The sequence below is a fragment of the Gorilla gorilla genome, chromosome 5 (assembly GCF_029281585.2).
Source record: "Gorilla gorilla gorilla isolate KB3781 chromosome 5, NHGRI_mGorGor1-v2.1_pri, whole genome shotgun sequence".
Taxonomy (NCBI): domain Eukaryota; kingdom Metazoa; phylum Chordata; class Mammalia; order Primates; family Hominidae; genus Gorilla; species Gorilla gorilla.
Window position 1 is genome coordinate 160291032 of NC_073229.2, and position 20181 is coordinate 160311212.

The following is a 20181-nucleotide window of genomic DNA, read 5'->3' on the forward strand; positions in this document are numbered from 1 at the left end:
CTTTAACACTGACCTAGATTTTTATAACAGTATCAATAATATGATTTATATGATATATAAAGTATAATATGCAATATCAAATTTATGTAATACATATGTTCTATATTTATATGGTAATATCAATAAGAATACCCTTAAAAATAAAATTTTATTACAAAGTGATTGGCAAAGCAGTTTTATCCAGTTTTATCCATGTGATTTCATTGATTCCTACCCTCTGTGAGGTATACAGAGCAGATCCCTACTTAAAGAAACAGAGGATCGGATGAGGCCCAGAATGGGTAGGACTTACCAAGGTCACAGAGGGAATGGATCACTTTTCATGCCATTGACTTCTTTGTGATACGATTTCAAAATACTATGTATTAATAATACTCATCCTCCCTTAACAATAGATCATGGCTGTCAGCTCAAGACATCTTTAAACAGAGATTGCACCACATTAGTTAAGGGCACAGGCTGTGGAGCTAGTCACCTTAATTTCCGGTCTGTCTTCATATTCACTGGCCATGTCATCTGGGCAAAGTAATTTAACAGCTTTGTCTCTCAGAGGATGATATTGATAATAGCACTGATCTAAGGGAGCTGAGACGATTACATGAGTTAATTCGAGAAAAGTATTTTAAACTATTACCTAGCACACACTCAAGATTCAATAAATGCTTGCTATTACTATAGAAATATATGTTACTGTGTTTAATAACTGCATTCTATAACATGGGTATAATATAATCAATTCAATCACTTCCCTACCAAGTCTAGGTTTTGCCATCTGTTTCCTTCCTGAAAAACAAACAAAAAATGAACAACACTTGGAGTTTAAAAGAATCCCAAGTGCCATGTTGGCACAGATGTCTGGAATGAAGAACTCCCAAATACTTCCTGGTGCTGAGTGGGCTCCAGCGGAGAGTGTGGTGGTTGAGTGGTCCTTCTCTGGTCAGCAGACTTGGTGTGGAAGTCTCCTAAGAACAGACTATCTCCTGGGACTTGGAGTATTTCCTATCCATGATCAGCAACATCTTTTCTTGCAGTATTTGGCAAGTTTGTCCTTGTTCCCGGCCAGAATCAGGAAGTTCAGAAGCACATAAAAACAAACAATACATAAAAATGCTTCTCTCAAATTATTCAAAGTTCAAAAAAACAAGAAATTATCCGTGATATTGGGATCTACTTGGTATTTTATCTTACTAGTTACATTTATTCTCATCAATGTGCCCATCTTTTCCTTCCCAATGAATGCTTTTTTTTTTTGGCAGTGTTTTTCATTGTACTTTTTTTCTTGGAGTATATTTAAAGATAGGAAGTGGTTAGACAGGTTATCACTATATTTTACAAAAATTTACAGGTATTTTCATGACATAGACTATTCTAGCCTCAGTTCTCAAATTATATTTTATTATTAATATCATTTTTAGAAATTACTGTTATTCTTAAGATCAGCATAATTTTCTAAGAATGTCATTTCAGTGATCATAGTTGACCAATTGCAAGCCAATACAATAAAGTGCTGCTTTTTGAAATTTTACTTATCATTCAAGATCCATTTAAGTATCAGCTCCTTAATAAAACCTTCCTTGTTCCCCAACTCCATGTGATGCCCAAAGGACTATGCTTCTCTCTCTCTCTCTCTCTCTGTGTGTCTCTCTCTCACTCACTCACTTCAGTCACTCAACTAAATCCAATGGACTTTGTTCAATCACCATTTCAGTTGTGCTTCTTCCACAAAATCCATCTGGAAACCACTCCTTTGCTCTTGAAGCACTCTCTTCCATGACACAATTCTGGTTTTCCTCCTATCTCTGACTCCCACTTCTCCTTTACAGACTCCTCCTCCCCCAACAAGTGATTAAATGTTACAGATACTCAAGGCTGGATGCTAGACCCTATTCACTTCTCGCTCATTTCCTAGGCAACTTCATGATGACCCATAGTTTTATTTGATTTATAAATTTGTATCTCCATCCCAGAAATTCTCCCTAAGCCCCAGACCCATATGTCCAACTGGTTACTTGACATTTTTGCTTTGAAATCTCTTGAGGGCATGTATTTCTTTCCACAAACCAGGTCCTTCTAGAATTCCCTTTTTCTGTGACTAGCACAATCAGTCAATCAGTTATGCAAACCAGAAATCTAGGAATGATCCTTGATACTTACCTCTTCCTCAGCCCTCATATGAAATTTCTTACCATGTCAGTTTTACCTCCTACACATCTCTAAAACCTATTCACTTCCCTCTCCCAGCATCAGCACCCTACAAACTACCATCTTTTCTCACCTGGACTCTTAAAATGATTTCCTACCTAGTCATTCTTTACCCTTCCATTCCTTTCTCCATACTGCACCCAAAGTTGTTTTTAATATACAAATCTGAACACATTATCCTTCTATTAAAATCATTTCATGACTTTCTAATTCTCTCAGGAATTCTCTTAAGTCATCCTAAGTCTTTTCTTTAATCATCCTAAGTCTGTTAAAGTCATCTTTTAGAGCCTATCCTACAAAGTACTAACACTTCTCCAGCCTCATTTTGCACCGTGTCTCATCCCGCCGACCTTGTTCTCCTTGCTATGTCACACTTGGCTTTGTTATGATCTCTCCGATAAGCCATCCTCCTGCCACAGGTCCTCTGAATATGCCCCCACAGCCTAGATTGCTGCACTCAGGGTGACCATGCAAGGTATGTTCTAAAGCAGAATACTTTTGAGTGTGAAGGTGGCACTATAACTAATTATGCCAGACAAGACAACATATGTTCACCTTAAATTAACTCCTGTTCATTTACCAGCTCTCAGATCAAACATCACCCCTTAAGGGAACCTCACAGCAACCTCCCTGGCAAAGTGAAGAAGAACATTGTTACTTTTATAACACAATATAACTCTCTTTAGTTCCTGGGGAAAAAAAAATATATATATATATATATACACACACACACACACCCCCACACACATATACAGGAAGAGAAGTGGGGAAGGAGAGAGAGGAAGAAGGCAAAGAAAGGAAAGGAAGAAGAGAGAGTAGACTACAAAGAAAATGGACACTCAAAATGGAGAGGTAGTACACTCATCAGATCAGAAGAATATCTTTTCCTAATAACATTAGTTTCTGAAAAGAGCGTTATTAATTTAAATTGTTGGGCTATACTCAGAGAAATCTGCTTACTGGAGACACAGTGTAAGAGTCTAAGTAAATCTTTGATCATCAATCTAGAAGAAGGACTTTTAAATGTAAAAATTATATTTAGTTTTAAAATTTAACAGTAAACGATTTTCTTTCAATTCTAATAAGAACACTTTATGGGATTGCTAGGGAGCAATTTAAACCCAGATATTTCCAAGTTACTTATCCATATAAAATCATAAAGCCTCACAATTCTTCTGAGAAAGGAACCCAAACCCAAATATTTCAGTATCATTACAAGTGAGACTTCTCCTAGCTTATACCATATCGACTCACTTATGTGACTGTCTTCTGGATTGTTAATTATCTGAGTGCCAAGAGGACATCTTATGAACCTTTGCATTTCCCTTTTCCTCACCTACTTTTCTTTTTTTATTATTATTATTCTTAAAGTTCTAGGGTACATGAGCACAACGTGCAGGTTTGTTACATAGGTATACACATGCCATGTTGGTTTGCTGCACCCATTAACTCGTCATTTACATTAGGTATTTCTCCTAACACTATCCCTTCCCCAGCCCCCCACCCCCCAACAGGCCTCAGTGTGTGATGTTCCCCTCCCTGTGTCCATGTGTTCTCATCATTCAACTCCCAGTTATGAGTGAGAACATGCAGTGTATGGTTTTCTGTCCTTGTGATATTTTGCTGAGAATGATGGTTTCCAGCTTCATCCATGTCCCTACAAAGTACATGAACTCATCCTTTTTTATGGCTACATAGTATTCCATGGCATATATGTGCCACATTTTCTTTATCCAGTCTATTATTGATGGACATTTGGGTTGGTTCCAAGTCTTTGCTATTGTGAATAGTGCTGCAATTAACATACCTGTGCATGTGTCTTTATAGTAGCATGATTTATAATCCTTTGGGTATATACCCAGTAATGGGATTGCTGGGTCAAATGGTATTTCTAGTTCTAGATCCTTGAGGAATTGCCACACTGTCTTCCACAATGGTTGAACTAGTTTACATTCCCACCAACAGTGTAAAAGCATTCCTATTTCTCCACATCCTCTCCAGCAGCTGTTGTTTCCTGACTTTTTAATGATTGCCATTCTAACTGGCATGAGATGGTATCTCATTGTGGTTTTGATTTGCATTTCTCTGATGACCAGTGATGATGAGCATTTTTTCATATGTCTGTTGGATGCATAAATGTCTTCTTTTGAGAAGTGTCTGTTGATATCCTTTGTCCACTTTTTGATGGGGTTGTTTTTTTCTTGTAAATTTGTTTAAGTTCTTTGTAGATTCTGGATATTAGCCCTTTGTTAGATGGATAGATTGCAAAAATTTTCTCCCATTCTGTAGGTTGCCTGTTCACTCTGATGATAGTTTCTTCTGCTGTGCAGAAGCTCTTTAGTTTAATTAGATCCCATTTGTCTATTTTGGCTTTTGTTGCCATTGCTTTTGGTGTTTTAGTCATGAAGTCTTTGCCCATGTCTGTGTCCTGAATGGTATTGCCTAGGTTTTCCTCTAGGGTTTTTGTGGTTTCAGGTCTTACATTTAAGTCTTTAATCCATTTTGAGTTAATTTTTGTATAAGGTATAAGGAAGGGATCCAGTTTCAACTTTCTGCATATGGCTAGCCAGTTTTCCCAGCACCATTTATTAAATAGGGAATCCTTTCCCAATTGCTTGTTTTTGTCAGGTTTGTCAAAGATCAGATGGTTGTAGATGTGTGGTGTTATTTCTGAGGCCTCTGTTCTGTTCCATTGGTCTATATATCTGTTTTAGTACCAGTACCATGCCGTTTTGGTTACTGTAGCCTTGTAGTATAGTTTGAAGTCAGGTAACGTGATGCCCCCAGCTTTGTTCTCTTTGCTTAGGATTGTCTTGGCTATGCAGGCTCCTTGTTGGTTCCATATGAAATTGAAGTAGTTTTTTCCAATTCTGTGAAGAAAGTCAGTGGTAGCTTGATGGGGATAGCATTGAATCTATAAATTACCTTGGGCAGTATGGCCATTTTCACGATATTGATTCTTCCTATCCATGAGCATGGAATGTTTTTCCATTTATTTGTGTCCTCTTTTATTTCATTGAGCAGTGGTTTGTAGTTCTCCTTGAAGAGGTCCTTCACATCCCTTGTAAGTTGGATTCCTGGGTATTTTATTCTCTTTGTAGTAATTGTGAATGGGAGTTCATGATTTAGTTCTCTGTTTGTCTGTTAGTGGTGTATGGAATGCTTGTGATTTTTGTACATTGATTTTGTATCCTGAGACTTTGCTGAAGTTGCTTATCAGCTTAAGGAGATTTTGGGCTGAGACTGTGGGGTTTTCTAAATATGCTATCATGTCGTCTGCAAACAGAGACAACTTGACTTCCTCTTTTCCTAATAGAATACCTTTATTTCTTTCTCTTGCCTGATTGCCCTGGCCAGAACTTCCAATACTATGTTGAATAGGAGTGGTGAGAGAGGGCATCCTTGTCTTGTGCTGGTTTTCAAAGGGAATGCTTCCAGTTTTTGCCCATTCAGTATGATATTGGCTGAGGGATTGTCATAAACAGCTCTTATTATTTTGAGATACGTTCCATCAATACATAGTTTATTGAGAGTTTTTAGCATGAAAGGCTGAATTTTGTCTAAGGCCTTTTCTGCATCTATTGAGATAATCATGTGGTTTTTGTCATTGGTTCTGTTGATGTAATGGATTACATTTATTGATTTGCATATGTTGAACCAGCCTTGCATCCCAGGAATGAAGTCGATTTGATCGTGGTGGATAAGCTTTTTGATGTGCTGTTGGATTTGATTTGCCAGTATTTTATTTAGGATTTTTGCATCAATGTTCGTCAGGGATATTGGTCTAAAATTCTCTTTTTTTGTTGTGTCTCTGCCAGGCTTTGGTATCAGGATGATGCTGGCCTCATAAAATGAGTTAGAGAGCATTTCCTCTTTTTCTATTGATTGGAATAGTTTCAGAAGGAATGGTGCCAGCTCCTCTTTGTACCTCTGGTAGAATTCGGCTGTGAATTCATCTGGTCCTGGACTTTTTTTAGTTGGTAGGCTATTCATTATTGCCTCAATTTCAGAACCTGTTATTGGTCTACTCAGAGATTCAACTTCTTCCTGCTTTAGTCTTGGGAGGGTGTATGTGTCCAGGAATCTATCCATTTCTTCTAGGTTTTCTAGTTTATTTGTGTAGAAGTGTTTGTAGTATTCTCCAATGGTAGTTTCTATTTCTGTCTTCACCTACTTTTCAACATTTTGTGTAATGTTTTGCATAAGCATTTGTTGAAATGAACTGAATTAGTTTAGGATCCCCTCTGCCTGCCCAAGAACTGGCCCCTTTGCTGACCCCCATACCTAAATGTTCTACCAAACTGCAAGATACCTACACACTCCAGTGGAGTCTACATCTTCCTGTAGTCTAACCTGCACCACTAGGGGTTCATGGGTCCCGAGCTGTGGTCCACAGCACACCTGTTGTCCTGGGCTTATAATGTTGCTGTGAAGAAACACCAGGATAAATGTTAGGTTTTCCTCAGGACATGGTTTTGGTGCTCACTTTTATTAACCCTGTCATGTCCAGCAGAGAGAGAAGAAACACAGCCTGGGAAGACTGAAGGGACCTGTGAATTACATCATGCATAGTTGTTCCTGGTCTCTGTTGTGGAGAATGGAGATGCTGGCCATGTGCAGGAGTGCTTTAGAGAGCGAGGGCTCCCGAGGGCACCTGGAATCCCAATTTAGTCACTTTATAAGCTCTCTGTGCTCCTCAGGACAGTGGGGATGATACACACACGTATGCCTGGGGCTTGTCACAAGGACTAAAGTTGCTCATACACATAAAGCCCTTCAAACAGATCCTGACACTTAGAAAATCCTCCTAAAAATACCAACAATTAAGGAGCTGGTAGGGGGTGGGTGGGGGTTCGGGAAGGAACACAGAATATCGGAAGAATGGTAACTAAGTAAGAACAATAGCTACTGGTTTTTGAATACCAACTATGTGCCAGGCACTGTGCTAAGCAATTTATATATAATGCATTTCTAAAAAACAACAAACTTTGCTTGGTGGAAATTCTGGAGATTAAAAGTATTACCCCAGAAATACATGAATGATGCGTAATCTTACACCCATCCGTGTTTTCATTACTGAAGGCAGACCCAGATTTCATAGTCCCCAAGTTGATTCCTCAAGTTGTTCTTCTTCTACCCAACCTTTATAAGAAGACATGTCTTTGTGTTCTTTTAAGGTCTTTTACAGCTTTTGAAATTCTCCTTGGGCATTCCCACTGCTTCTTGTTCAATATCTTTTTTTATGAGACTCCTATGTTCCTGGTGATTGAAGCTTACTTTTTTCTCATTTTCCCTCTGAAAAACTATCAAGCTCAAAAATGAGGATAGCTCTTGTTGACACTAGTCTAAAACCTGCCTTACCTTCTTTAGAAAACAAACACACTACTATTTACATATTCACTTTTCAGCATTCAAGTTCCAAAATGCACATTTGTCAGAAAGTCATCATTCTAAGCTAAAGATGCAAGGTGGTGCAGTATTGTTTGGCAACTCTAACTTGGTGAAATTTCCCTTTTCTCTGATTTTGTTATACAAATCAAGATTTTTAAGAAGAGAAGAAAGAACTTTTTTCACACGCAAAGAAAATTGTGTTTCATTCCTTTTGCGAAAAACGTGGTTTCTGGACGACTAACTCCTGGTTTGCCTCTTTCCTACATACAAAGCTCTCTCACCGACAGCCCAGGAACACACAGCTAGTGAAACAGAACAATGGACAGGAAGCCTCCTACTTAGCCAGTTCAGCACATAGTCCTTAGTGACCAGGCAGGCCCAGTGTCACTCAAGAAAGTGGAAGATTGAACCCCCCACAGGGGAAATTTGGGTCTAATCAGCCATCTTGGCTCCCTCCTGTAAGATCACGGTACTCGGAACAATAATCTCTGCCTAAGTTATCTGAACTGGCTGCTTGTGCTATCCCATAAATCTATGGAGTGATTAAATTGCACAACCTTCCTCCTCTCTTTTAGGTCAGATAAACATCTTAGGAGAAATCGTTCACTTAGTTAATTTGGAGAGTAGTCAGCTGAAATAAACAAAGCTTCTAGCTGAGATGTGCAGTATGGTGAAAGTTGTCTGAGATTTGGGATCTGGGTTTTCTCTGTCTTTATTTTGCAAGTGGTGGCAGTGACATGAATTAGTAATGTGCTCAGCAAGCTCAAAGGAATACCTTTCATTAGAGCTGCTTCTTTCCCACCATATTTGGGCTGCTTTGCGGCTTCATCTTTCTGATACCAGCACTATCTCATCTTCCTGGTTCCTTAGTGATGCCCCTGCTATGAATCTCTATCCCATATTCTGTGCAACCTGTTTATACCAAGAATGTCACTATCTTCTTCATTCATCGCAGATGCCATGGAAGCCCAGTAGCTACTGCTCTGTCCCTGACACCTTTTCCTCACCCTGAAATGACCTTGACATACCACGACAGGGGCCAGAGTCTGGTTCTTGTCACATGGCCCATGTTTCAGCCACTGTAAGTTGTCATCGCTGTCAGAGTCTCCACCCTCTTTGCCAGTTACATAAGAGGCTACATAGACATCTGCTTCCTAGCACAAGCTTTTATTAACCAGAGGCAGCGTGAGAGGCCAAGTAAGCAAGAGGTCCATTCCGGAGCCCTGTCCTCAGGGAGGGTGAGGGGCTGTCGTCAGGTCAGGTCGTGGCTCCTGGGGCAATTCAGCTCAGCTCTGAGCCTGTTTGCAGCCTTCAGTACAGGGGATGACATGTGATGTTGTCAGCCTGAAGGGGCAAAAAAAAGCAGCAGCCCTTTCAAAATCAGAATGCCCCTGCTGTTTGTTTCCTTTTGGAACACAATAAGAACAGACTGGGGACATGACTCTAGGCTGTCAACGCTTCCTACCAGCTTCCACAGCACCTTTCATTTGCCAGAAGAAAAAAAACAAGTTGCTTAAGTTAAACAAGGATTCAATGAATAGTCAAAATAATTGTTTAGCTTGGATATAAGGCCTTAAGTAAATAGATGATTGCCTGAGACCCTGGGCCAGGAAAAGCAGCTAGGCAGGACACCGCTGGTTCTGTCCCTCGGAAAACAGCCCAGTAGCCTCTGCTCCTCTGAGGACTGTTGTTACTGAATTAATTCTCTCTTCCCACCAGCTTATTAAAGCAATTTAATAACAGAACAGGCTCCTTAAAGCAGGGAGAAGGAAAGAAAACTTTCTATATTAGAAATATACCATTAACACATAAATCTTACTACATGAGCGCTTCCATTAAATAGAATGCTTCAGATTGGGAATGTCTGGTGTGTTTGTATTGAACTGTTTTCATGTTGTGAAATTTCTCAGATGCATTGTTAGCATACTTACAATTGTCCTGCCTCCTGCCTTACTGATATTTTTAACATGATTTCATCCTTTTGAAAATGATTATTTACTACACCAAAGGGGCATTGTTAGGTTTATGAGGAATCAGCTTCTCAAAGTGCAATGTAGTTATGGACAGTGTCAGCACTGAAATGGAATCTTCCAGGTATGGTTTCCTTATTTGTTGTTATTGCCGATTTGTTTGGGTTTGTTTGCTTGTTTAGATATCTTTGCTCTCACCTGGCTCCATTGTTACTTGTCTCTTCTTCCCAAAGTAGGATGCAGTGTGAAAATGTGTTGCCAGCTAATTTCAGTTCTGCTGAAGAATATTTTTAATAATTGCTTTCTTACTTGAAAGTAATAGATTCCTTGTTGATCCAGGACAGGATTTGGTTGTCTTGCTTGTACAGCCCATTTCCACTGAAATGCTCTTTGATTGAACCGTGAACTCATCAAGGGAGTGGGATTCTCCTGGTATTCTTTTTCCACAAATCATCATGACTGTACATTTGGTTTATCAGCAAACAGCAATCAAAGCATACATTACGTAAGAAAAAGTTAATGCTGACCTGTTTAACCAATTTTTCATCTTGATAATATAGGAAAGTGGTTAAGAACATGAGGTTTCAAGTCAGTTCTGAGTTTAAGCATAAGCTCTGCACTTACTAGCTCTATGAGTCTGAACAAATTATCAAATTTCATTAGCTTTGTTTCCTCATCTGCAAAATAGTCAAATAATAATAATAACAGCTACTTTGGGTTGTTGGGTTGATGATGTGAGATAATACATGTAAAATCCTCAGCACAGTATAGGTATTCAATGAATGTTATCTACCATATTATTTTCACATACCTTATAATTTCCTTACAACAACTCTGTGATGTAGACAAAATTGCTATGATTTATGCAATTTAAATATTAGACAACTGGACTTCAGAGTGATTACTGATACATCCAGGGTTACCCAAGATGGCAAAATGTTCGTCCTCTCAGTACAGGAGCCCCCAAGTTCCCAGTGTATTGCCCTCCCTTCATCCATTTGGCCACAGGGTACTCTTCCTCAGTTTCCCTAAATCTAAAACTTTACGTAATAATGGGCCTCCTCTGCCCTAGATTGTCAGGTGAAGACCAGGAAGAAATCCTGTCACAGGCATTAAAAACTTCATCAATATTACACAGACACTTTCTGGGGAAATGGTAGCCTCATGGCTACAAAGTCAAGAGGAACTCTTTGATAATACTGAGAAGAAAATACTAATGGAGAAGTGATTTCCAAAAGGTGAGCGTGAAAGTGCTGGAAGGAGCCCATGAGATTACAGCAACAGGTCAACAAATCCACAAGCCCAGCCAGCTTTGTAGATAAAATCTATACAGTCTCCTCCATGCATCATTTTTACTGTATATGTCTCCCTTCTTACCATTATAAAACATAAATTTATTTAAAGTCAGTGAGTCTATCATTTTAACATGCTGTATTTTCTCAATTGATATTAAAACTACAACTGCTTTTATGTGAGGATCTAAGATTTTCATTTCTTTTTTCTTTTTAAAAACCAGGTCTACACACTCCCTAAGGTGTGTGTTTCTAATCATAAGGTTAGAAAACAATGGTATTGTGGAAAGAGCTCTGCCTATGAAGTCTAACAGTCTAGATTTAAGTGCTACCCCACTGACTATAAGCTGAAAGCACCATAAACTTAGGCAGCTCAATTAAAGTCCATAATTATTTACTATATCAGGACTTTAAGGGGCTTGTGCCCTTAACTGGGACTACAGAGCGAATAGTAGTCCTTCACAACCATTCTTCTCTGAGCCTCTATTTTCTTACTTATAAAGTAAAGAGAATAAAGGTGTCTCTCCTCACAGGGTTATTATGAAGGTCCAATGAGAAAAAACAAGAAGATAAATATACTGTCATGTTGTGAAAGTGCTTTGTAAACATAGGGTGTTCAAGACAACTGCCGAGGAGAGAAAAACACTTCAACTTTTCTTGGTAGCTTTCCTTTATTGACCAGCCACCCCATAACAAAATACATAAGTACATTTTTTTTAAAGCTAACAGCTTTACCCTCATTGATGTAAGTTTATATTCAGACCTATAAAAGTACTTTTCCATCTATTCCTCTTCCTCTCACTTTGGTTTATAACATTTATCCATAAATTACAATATTATTTCATATCAATATGGCAATGTAATATCACATTATACAAAGCATTGAAGAAGGCACCAATGTAAAATTCAAAGCAGAGAACAGCCCAAGAGCTCATGGCTTGCACTTTACAACCCCAAGTACACTCAAGGCCCATCTATGAGGGACATTTTAAGCATATCAGTTGCATGAGTTGCAGCTGATGGGGATCTCACCCAGGCCCTGAGTTCCTCCAGGAATTAGGAAAAGAAGGAGAGAGGACTGTTCTTCCTTTCAGCTCCCAGGCTGGGGCCCCAGTGCCACCTTACTTCGGGAAAAAGGTGATTTATGGGAGTGTACCCATTACTACTGGAATTGAAACCTTCCCTGATTCAGTTCTTCCAGAGATACATTATGTCTCACATATTTCTACCTCTCCTCTGATTCCATATTATCTATAATAACTGGTGAATTTGGTCTTTATTTCTACTCTTGTCAACAGAGAACATTCACTTAGAATCCACTAAGTACCAGACAGCATTCAAAGTGCTATTATGGAGAAATGTAAATAACATGATATGCATGATCCCTGCTTTGCAGGAGTTTAGAAGGAAGCAAACCAGCATTTATTGCCAGGCACTGAGTATTATTTTAGGTTCTCTGACAAGGACACTTCGAAGTGGGTCTTAACTTTATTTTATAAATGAGGCGTCTGAGGCTCAGAGAAATAAATCTGCCAAGATCACACAAGTAGCAAGCGTCTGGGCCAGATTTCTCCAAGGCCTACCGTGTTCTAAAGTCCATGCTCTTTCCACTCTACTCCATTACCTCCCCTGATGAGAAAGGCAGGACACATACTAAAAAGGAAAACGAACACAGATATTAAATATTAAAGGAAACCAGCCAGGCATGGTGGCTCACGCCTGTAATCCCAGAACTTTGGGAGGCCGAGGTGGGTGGATCACAAGGTCGAAAGATCAAGACCATTCTGGCCAACATGGTGATAACCCGTCTCTACTAAAAATACAAAAATTAGCTAGGCGTGGTGGCGTGTGCCTGTAGTCCCAACTACTCGGGAGGCTAAGGCAGGAGAATCGCTTGAACTCGGGAGTCAGAGGTTGCAGTGAGCCAAGATCGTGCCACTGCACTCCAACCTGGCAACAAAGCGAGACTCCATGTCAAAAAAAAAAAGAAAGAAATATATATATACATATAAAGGAAACCTACAAATAAATAAGTACTAGAAACTCTACAGACTGTCCTGTGTGCAAGAGTGGCCGAGTGCCTGGAGCAAGGCTACCCTGTGAGCCGATTCTAAAGCACATTAATGATACAATCTGGAAAAAAGAAAGGTGGATGCCAGTCAGAAAACAATTGTGCTGGAACAAAGAAAAATTATAGTCTGGGTGATTAACACTTTTAAGAACAAAAGCTACAATGCAACACCCATTTGTCCTTCTGGATTCAGAGTCTTTGTCTCTGTGGCCCTGGGAAGCATAAAAAGACTTTTGTCTTTTTATGGAACTTTGTAAGTTGCTGTGATTTTCACAGACCCATCTTCTAAGCACATACAAGAGACCTGTGTTCCTTGTTAGTGTATTGCCAACCTCATTACACTCAGTATTAAATATCCCTTTCCACATAGCACTCTCTTCAGTATGGTGAATGGGAACCATTTTTCTCCTGACATCTGGGGTTGGTTTCATTGAGGATTTACAGGGGAAAAGTGAATGCACGTGGCAATGTTTTCAAGCCTTTGTTTGGATTTTCTGTTTTCTAGGAGATATACGACTAAGGAGTCAGACGGGGGTTCCTGCTGAACGCCGTGGCTCCTACCCATTCATTGACTTCCGCCTACTTAACAGTGAGTAATCAAGTGTACCTGGAAAGGAACAAACGTTTTCTTCAAAAAGAAAAAAAAAATCCTCATTTCCCTCTGAACTTCAAAACCTTCTGGGGTCTGCCTTCCTTCCTGAATCTCTCTTCTGCCAACAGAACTTAACCCTTTGTCTTTGAATTTCCTCACAAGTGAAGTAATTCTGGCCCTGCCCTGCCTCTCAGAGCTCCACTGAGGGTCAAATGAGATCAGGTCAGCTTTAAAAGTATAAATCTCTGGTCAGGCATGGTGGCTCACGCCTGTAATCCCAGCACTTCGGGAGGCCAAGGTGGGAGGATTGCTTCAGCCCAGGAGTTGGGCAACAGAGTGAGACCTTATCTCTACAAAAAATCAAAAAATTAGCTGGGTATGGTGGCGCTGCCTGTAGTCCCAGCTACTTAATTGGGGGCTGAGGTGAGAGAATAGCTTGATCCCAGGAGGTCAAGGCTGCAGTGAGCCAGGATCACACCACTGCCTTCCAGCGTGTCTCAAAAAGAATACAATTTTTTGTATAAAAAGTGTAAGTCTCAAAAACTGTGATGCCCTATACAGGGAAGCTACTATTTTCATTTTCCAGCACATTCTCTCTACCTTCAGCCAGAGCTAGACTAGGTGAAGAGCTAGACTAGGTGAGATTCCATTTTGTTTTTAAAACCCCACAGGGAAACCTCTTCTACAGTTGCCCTTAGTAACCTACCTGTTATGGAATTCTCACTTCTTTGTCTAATATAAATCCTTGAGGTCTATTCTTGCCTTCCTGGTAAAACTCTTCACCAGGGCAAAATCCAAAGCACTTGCTGCTTTCTCCCTTGAATCTTACAAGTTCATTGACTTCTACCTTCCCCTCCCTAAACTGCTCCTCATCAGTAGTTTTGCTCAACCTTTGGTCCACAATTTTCTTAATCTTAGGTTTCTTTGCAAACCCAAACCAGTGACCAGTCATCCCTCCAGATTTCATGCCTTATAACGATCATAATCATCCTTCACTGTAGACTTGTGGGGGAGGTGGAAGAGCAAGTGGATAAATTTCACAATTTGCTCCAAGGTTTTCAGTGTTTGGTTCTCATATCACTTCCCATCTATAAATTTCAAAGTGCTAGATTATACCCAAAGAATATTACTTTCCTTTGACATAAATAAGCTCAGCTAAAGAGGCAATTTGATTTACTTCAACCCCTGGAAATTGCTAGGAGAAATTAGAACTTGTTATTTCTGATCCTTCGATCCTTGAGAGGCCAACAGTAGGTGGCATGTTTGTATTTCTCCTGGCTTGTTAATCTCCCATATCAATGTGCAATGTCTGTTTTTTTAGCACTTTCAGGGACACAGAGACTTGGAGTAATTCTTTCCACACTAGAGATAACCTTCCCTACCCAGACCCTCAAAAATGCTTTTTGGAAGACCGAATTGAGCCATTAGACCAATGCAATATGGGATACGGCCTGCGGGAGCTCTATTGGTCTCTCTGACCTTTCCTTATACCCTGAATGGGCTGTTCCAGCTACCCACGGAAGTTACACCTTTGACAGTCTCTAGACTGAGTGGATTTCCAGGTCCTAGGCATGTGGTTTCTCCAAGCAGGTCAAGGATGAGCAAGGGGTTCCATTTCACTGTTTCATATAGACCAGAACGCTCCAACGGCATCCCATTTTGAAAGTCGGAGGGAGAAAACAACCGAAAGGCCTCTTTTCAATAGTAGATGAGTGTTAGTTCATGGTTTCTAATATGAACCACAAAGGAATTAGGAAAATAAGGGGATATTTCTGTTTATAATTCCAAAGTTTCATTATTTTAAAACCTTAATCCCAGTGTTAATAAGCAACTTTACTGCTAATGGTGGTTATGTTTGCAGGTGGGACAGTGGAATATTTAATTATCTACATCATAGGATTCTGCAACACTTTTTTTTTTTTTTTTTTTACAATTTGCCTCTTTTACTTTTGTAATCTGAAAAACAACTGCAAAAATAAATAACATTTAAAGAGAAACTCATTGCGGATAATAATTCAGTGTCATATTGTTCACCACGTAAGAGATCATCTGCCAGCAGCTGCTATCCTGTCTTCCCTCTGCTGGAGATCCTCCAGGACTTCTGAGCACCTGGGCTCAACCCCAGCCTCATTTCCCTGGCCCTGGATGCTGCCTGCCCCTCTACCCCCATTTCACCCCACCTGGTACTCACAATCCTCCACTCATCGAGTGACAGTGCTGGCCATCCACCCTGAAATTCCCTTTAGGGTCTCCTCAGCATTCCATTCCAGATAACTCTTTCACCCATGTCTCTTACTCTGTAACATATTGCAGATGCAATATTAATTTTCCTTTAGATATTTTCCTTTATAGGTGGTCTCCAGTTTTTTTAATGTATCAAAGACACCCCAAAAAGACTATAAAGATCATAAAGACAGTCTTCTCTTTATCCCTAAATAGACTATCAGATCCTAAAGACAATCAATTGCTATTGATCATTTACTAACTATAGTTAACTTACCAATTATTAAAGGGTCTCCTCGAAAACATTATATTAAATAACTATGAATGTAAATCATCCCCTGTGTTTAACTGAACAACACAGGTAGGAATGAAGGCCTCTAAGATTTTCCTTTGTGATACGATTTACCTCTTGGTATAATGCACCAAAGACCCCATTGGTGAGTTGAAACTAGAACAGATAACATTACTGTCGTCGCCCTCCACGGTTCCTAACTTAGTTTGCAATTACAACAGCTTGTCACCGTGGAGCAGAGATGTATGAACATCTGTGTTATGCACAGTCACATAAGGTATATATGTCATATCTCCTACTACTTCATATACTGTCTATTTAATTCTCTTTAATATCATTCACGTCCTTGTTGTGGTTTGCCTGAGTTGTTAGTGTGTGCTTTATGCCTAAAGGGAAACATCTTGGGACATTTGGGGATTTTATCGTAGAACTTTTCTTTTTACCAGCTCATTCTTATTCTACTCTGTAAGAGCTGAACTAGTTTAAAGTGATTCTTTAGATCACTTACCTTAATTTTGAGTCAAGTTTTTCCCAGTGTGGGCACAGACCCCAAACTTCATTTTCCTCGGGTGATTGCAGTTTTGTTCTCTCTCCCACGGTAAAATCTAATCTAGGATTTTTTTAAACCATTTATAGGAAAAACCAAATCACCATAGCCATCACTCCCCAGCTCTGCATCCCTGCAGCCTTCCTTCCAAAATGTTAGTGAAACCCACACAACTGCCATCCCCTTTCCAAAGTGTCGCTGGGTGGGTGTCCCTCCCCCACCCACCTCAGTATATGCATTGAATCACTGGAGCACGCAAGAGCAGAAATGTATACTAAATAGTGAGGCCCATGCATTTCCCCATTGGTCCCATTAGTCACAGCCCCAGTTTGTCACAGGAGGGCAGAGGACATCAGAATTAAAATCTAAAATTACTTGTCTTCAACCAGAACAAAGTTTCTAGGCATTAAAATGGATAACTAGAACAGAAGTGGACAAATGACTGTCCACACACCAAATCTGTCCCCTCCTCCTGCCTGTTTTGGTAAATAAAATTTTACTGGGATATTGCTATGCCCATTTGTTTATATGACATCTATGACTGCTGTCACTGAAACAGTGGCAAAGTAGTTGCACAGAAACCGTGTGGTCTACAAACCGCCCCCCACAAACCCCAAAATACTCACCCTATGGCCCTTTACAGAACAAGGTTGCCAATCCTTAACTTAGATTTTTTTAAACAGATTTAAGAGAGCTTTTTGACAAAGCCACAAGCACATTCAGTCCAGTATGTTTATCTTTGTTAATGTCTTTTTTTTTTTCTGTTCAATTTCCAGTGCCATCACTTTACGTTCAAGAATGGACTCACATTGACTAAATTTTTATGAACAGAAGAATAAACAGAGAGGGAACCTCTGTTATTGATGCAGATTTTAAATTCCAATTTAAAATTATAATTTCTACTTGCACATTCTTCTGGAAGAGATTATTTTTGCGGGGAGGGGAAGCACATGTTTGGGGCAGAGGGAAACACAGTACTACCAATTTCATGTACCTGTTTTCTGCATATAAGGTGACTCTTGGTTTGCCTGGCATAGTCCTAGTTTGCACCTGTTGTTCAGGAGTATTTATTAATAGTGCCATCTTTCATTCCCAGAGTGTCCTGATTTGGACACTAAATTACAAGGCCAACTGCTTATATAGGTTTTCCCAAAAAAGAGTATTTCAATTTAATGTTTCTCAAAGATCACATGCAGGAATAAGTTTAAAAGATCTATTGTATAATATTGTGACTATAGTTAATAACAAATGTATATTTGAAAATTGCTAACAGAGTAGGTTTTAAATGATCTCATCACAAAAAATAAGTATGTGAGGTAATGCATAAGTTATTTAGCTTTACTTAGCCATTCCACAATGTGTGTGTGTATATATACATATAGATCTTGAAATATGTTGTATACCATAAATATGTGCAATTTTGTTAGTTAAAAATAATAATACCATATCATATGCATTCCAGGAATAAAGATTAGAAAATCATTTTCATAAGAGATTCATCTAGATCAATAGAAATACATAACACTCATTAAAAGCTAATTTCATTTCCTGTTTCTAGTTTACACAATTTAGAAGAGAGTCATCTCTATGAAATTCTTGAAGCTTCTCTGGATAAATAGCAGGAAACTGTGGCCTCAGCACTGTTTGTGTGGGACATAGGAAAGATAGATCTTTAAAGACTGTTATCTTTACACCTAAGCATAGAGAGCCAGAACAGAGAGAAAAGGGGGACAATTGTTTTTATTCCAGATGATGTCCTAACACAGAGAACTGGAGGGACGGAAAAGTAACGGCTGTATTCTCCCAATGTCGATTTCCTATAGATTTATTTCATTTACTAATTCTGTTTGTAGGGGGGAAACAAAGGAGGAAAAAATGTAGAGAAGAGTGTTCTGAGACTTGTGGACCCAGAGGGGAGAGTTGCAGAAGCAATTACAACCTTCTGCAGAGCAGGCGGCTCCAGCAGCCCCGTCTACAGCTCTGTCTCCTGATTTAATATAATCAGCAGCCTGAGTAGATAATGACTAGGTTGAGATGTTCCCGTGGCAACCATCTCAGAGCAACACAAAGTGATTTCCACACCGGCTCAGCAGAGGAAGTGACATACAAAGAAAACATGCTCAGGGACTGTGGAGCTTGAGGAAAAGAAACAGCTTCAGCCTGAGGTTTTAGGGCACCAAGTGTCCACTGCCACAGAGAACCCAGAGCTCCAGACCAGCCCCTGGGCTTTGCAGTAGTAGGTTAATTGGCTATTTGGCTTTTCCTGCCTGTTAATTTGCTAATCTTGATCTTTAAAGCTCTATTCCTTCAGACTTGACTCTCCTGTCAGGGTCATCTTAACTGCACAAGCATGAGGTCATTTTAGTAGAGCTACAAAAATATTTCCCTTTACTTATTATTTCCCAAATGGAACCAATATATACAAACATATATATTTTTTAACCTTTCTGTGAAGAAGTGACCCAGAGACTCCAATATTTTTTTAAAGCTGCCATCTAAAACATATTATACCCTGCAGCCATTCTTTCTTTGACATATAAAACACACTCTCTTTGACATATAAAACACACTCTCGATGAAGGACTGTTGAACAAAAGCCACTCAGTATGCTGGAAATCATCTGGCCCTAAGTGATAGCCTCATCTTAAAGATGGAGTGACAGTTTCCTTCCAGACTCCATTTCCTATGAGAGAATTCTTGGCAGACAGTTACAGCCACCTTTTCCTGTCACCTATAAGAACTACACAAAATGCAAAGAATCTGAACTAAAATGTCATTGGATTATTTGAATTCAGTCATGCTGAGAAGATGCTATCCCACCCCCAGCCCTGTGTTCCCCAAGCGGAGAAGGGAGGTGTCCGCTGGGACTTGTTCAGACTTCTCCTCACACTTGTGAGTGCCAAGGTAACACCCTACAATTTCAAAGTTCAACATTTACCTTCCTCTAGAAGAAAGGCAAGGCACTGGCTGTGGTAGTGGTGCTTTCTGGCTCAGCTGGATCTTGCTCCATGATGGTGCACTCAGGGCTTCTGGCTGCAAGCTCCCAGCACTTCAGCTGCGGAAGTGCCAGGGCAGCAGGATGGTTAGCCACTGAAATGCCCACTAGCTTGCAGAAGACAGAGTTGGCGATGTCCCGACTCTCCCTATTACTACCCCTCGACGGAGCACCTCCTATGGTAGGCATTGTACCAGTGCTGGAGATACAAAGATGAATGAGACATGGCCACTGCCCTTGAGGGATTTACAGTAGCATAAGCTACTGTATCTACAATTTATTTACAAATACATTTTGATGTGGTGTGATACACCAAATAATACATGCCTGTATAATAACAGCATACATAATATGAGAAATATATGCATCTACGGGATTCAGAGGAGTTCAAGAAGGGAATAATTAACTCTGTCTTGGAAATTAAGGAAGTCTTCCTGGGAGAAGTTAAAACACAAGCAGATTATGGAAGCAACAGTGAAATAAAAGAGGGCTGTATGCTAAGGCCAACTATTAGGGCCATTATAAAATATGCTTTAAGACTTAAGAAACCAGGAAAACATTGTCAACAAGTTTGCTCAACTAGATAAAAGTGTTATTGAAAGACAA

The 20181-nt window shown here is 39.7% G+C and overlaps 1 protein-coding gene across 2 annotated transcripts in view; it reads left to right on the forward strand.

The window, feature by feature from the left end:
* Positions 1–20181, forward strand: part of PDE7B (phosphodiesterase 7B) — a 343143-nt gene that overhangs the window by 244738 nt on the left and 78224 nt on the right. For both annotated transcript variants that reach the window (XM_004044729.5, XM_019030183.4), the window contains one exon: positions 13432–13515. In XM_004044729.5, the coding sequence (XP_004044777.3) occupies positions 13432–13515 (84 nt within the window). The remainder of the gene's footprint in view (positions 1–13431; positions 13516–20181) is intronic.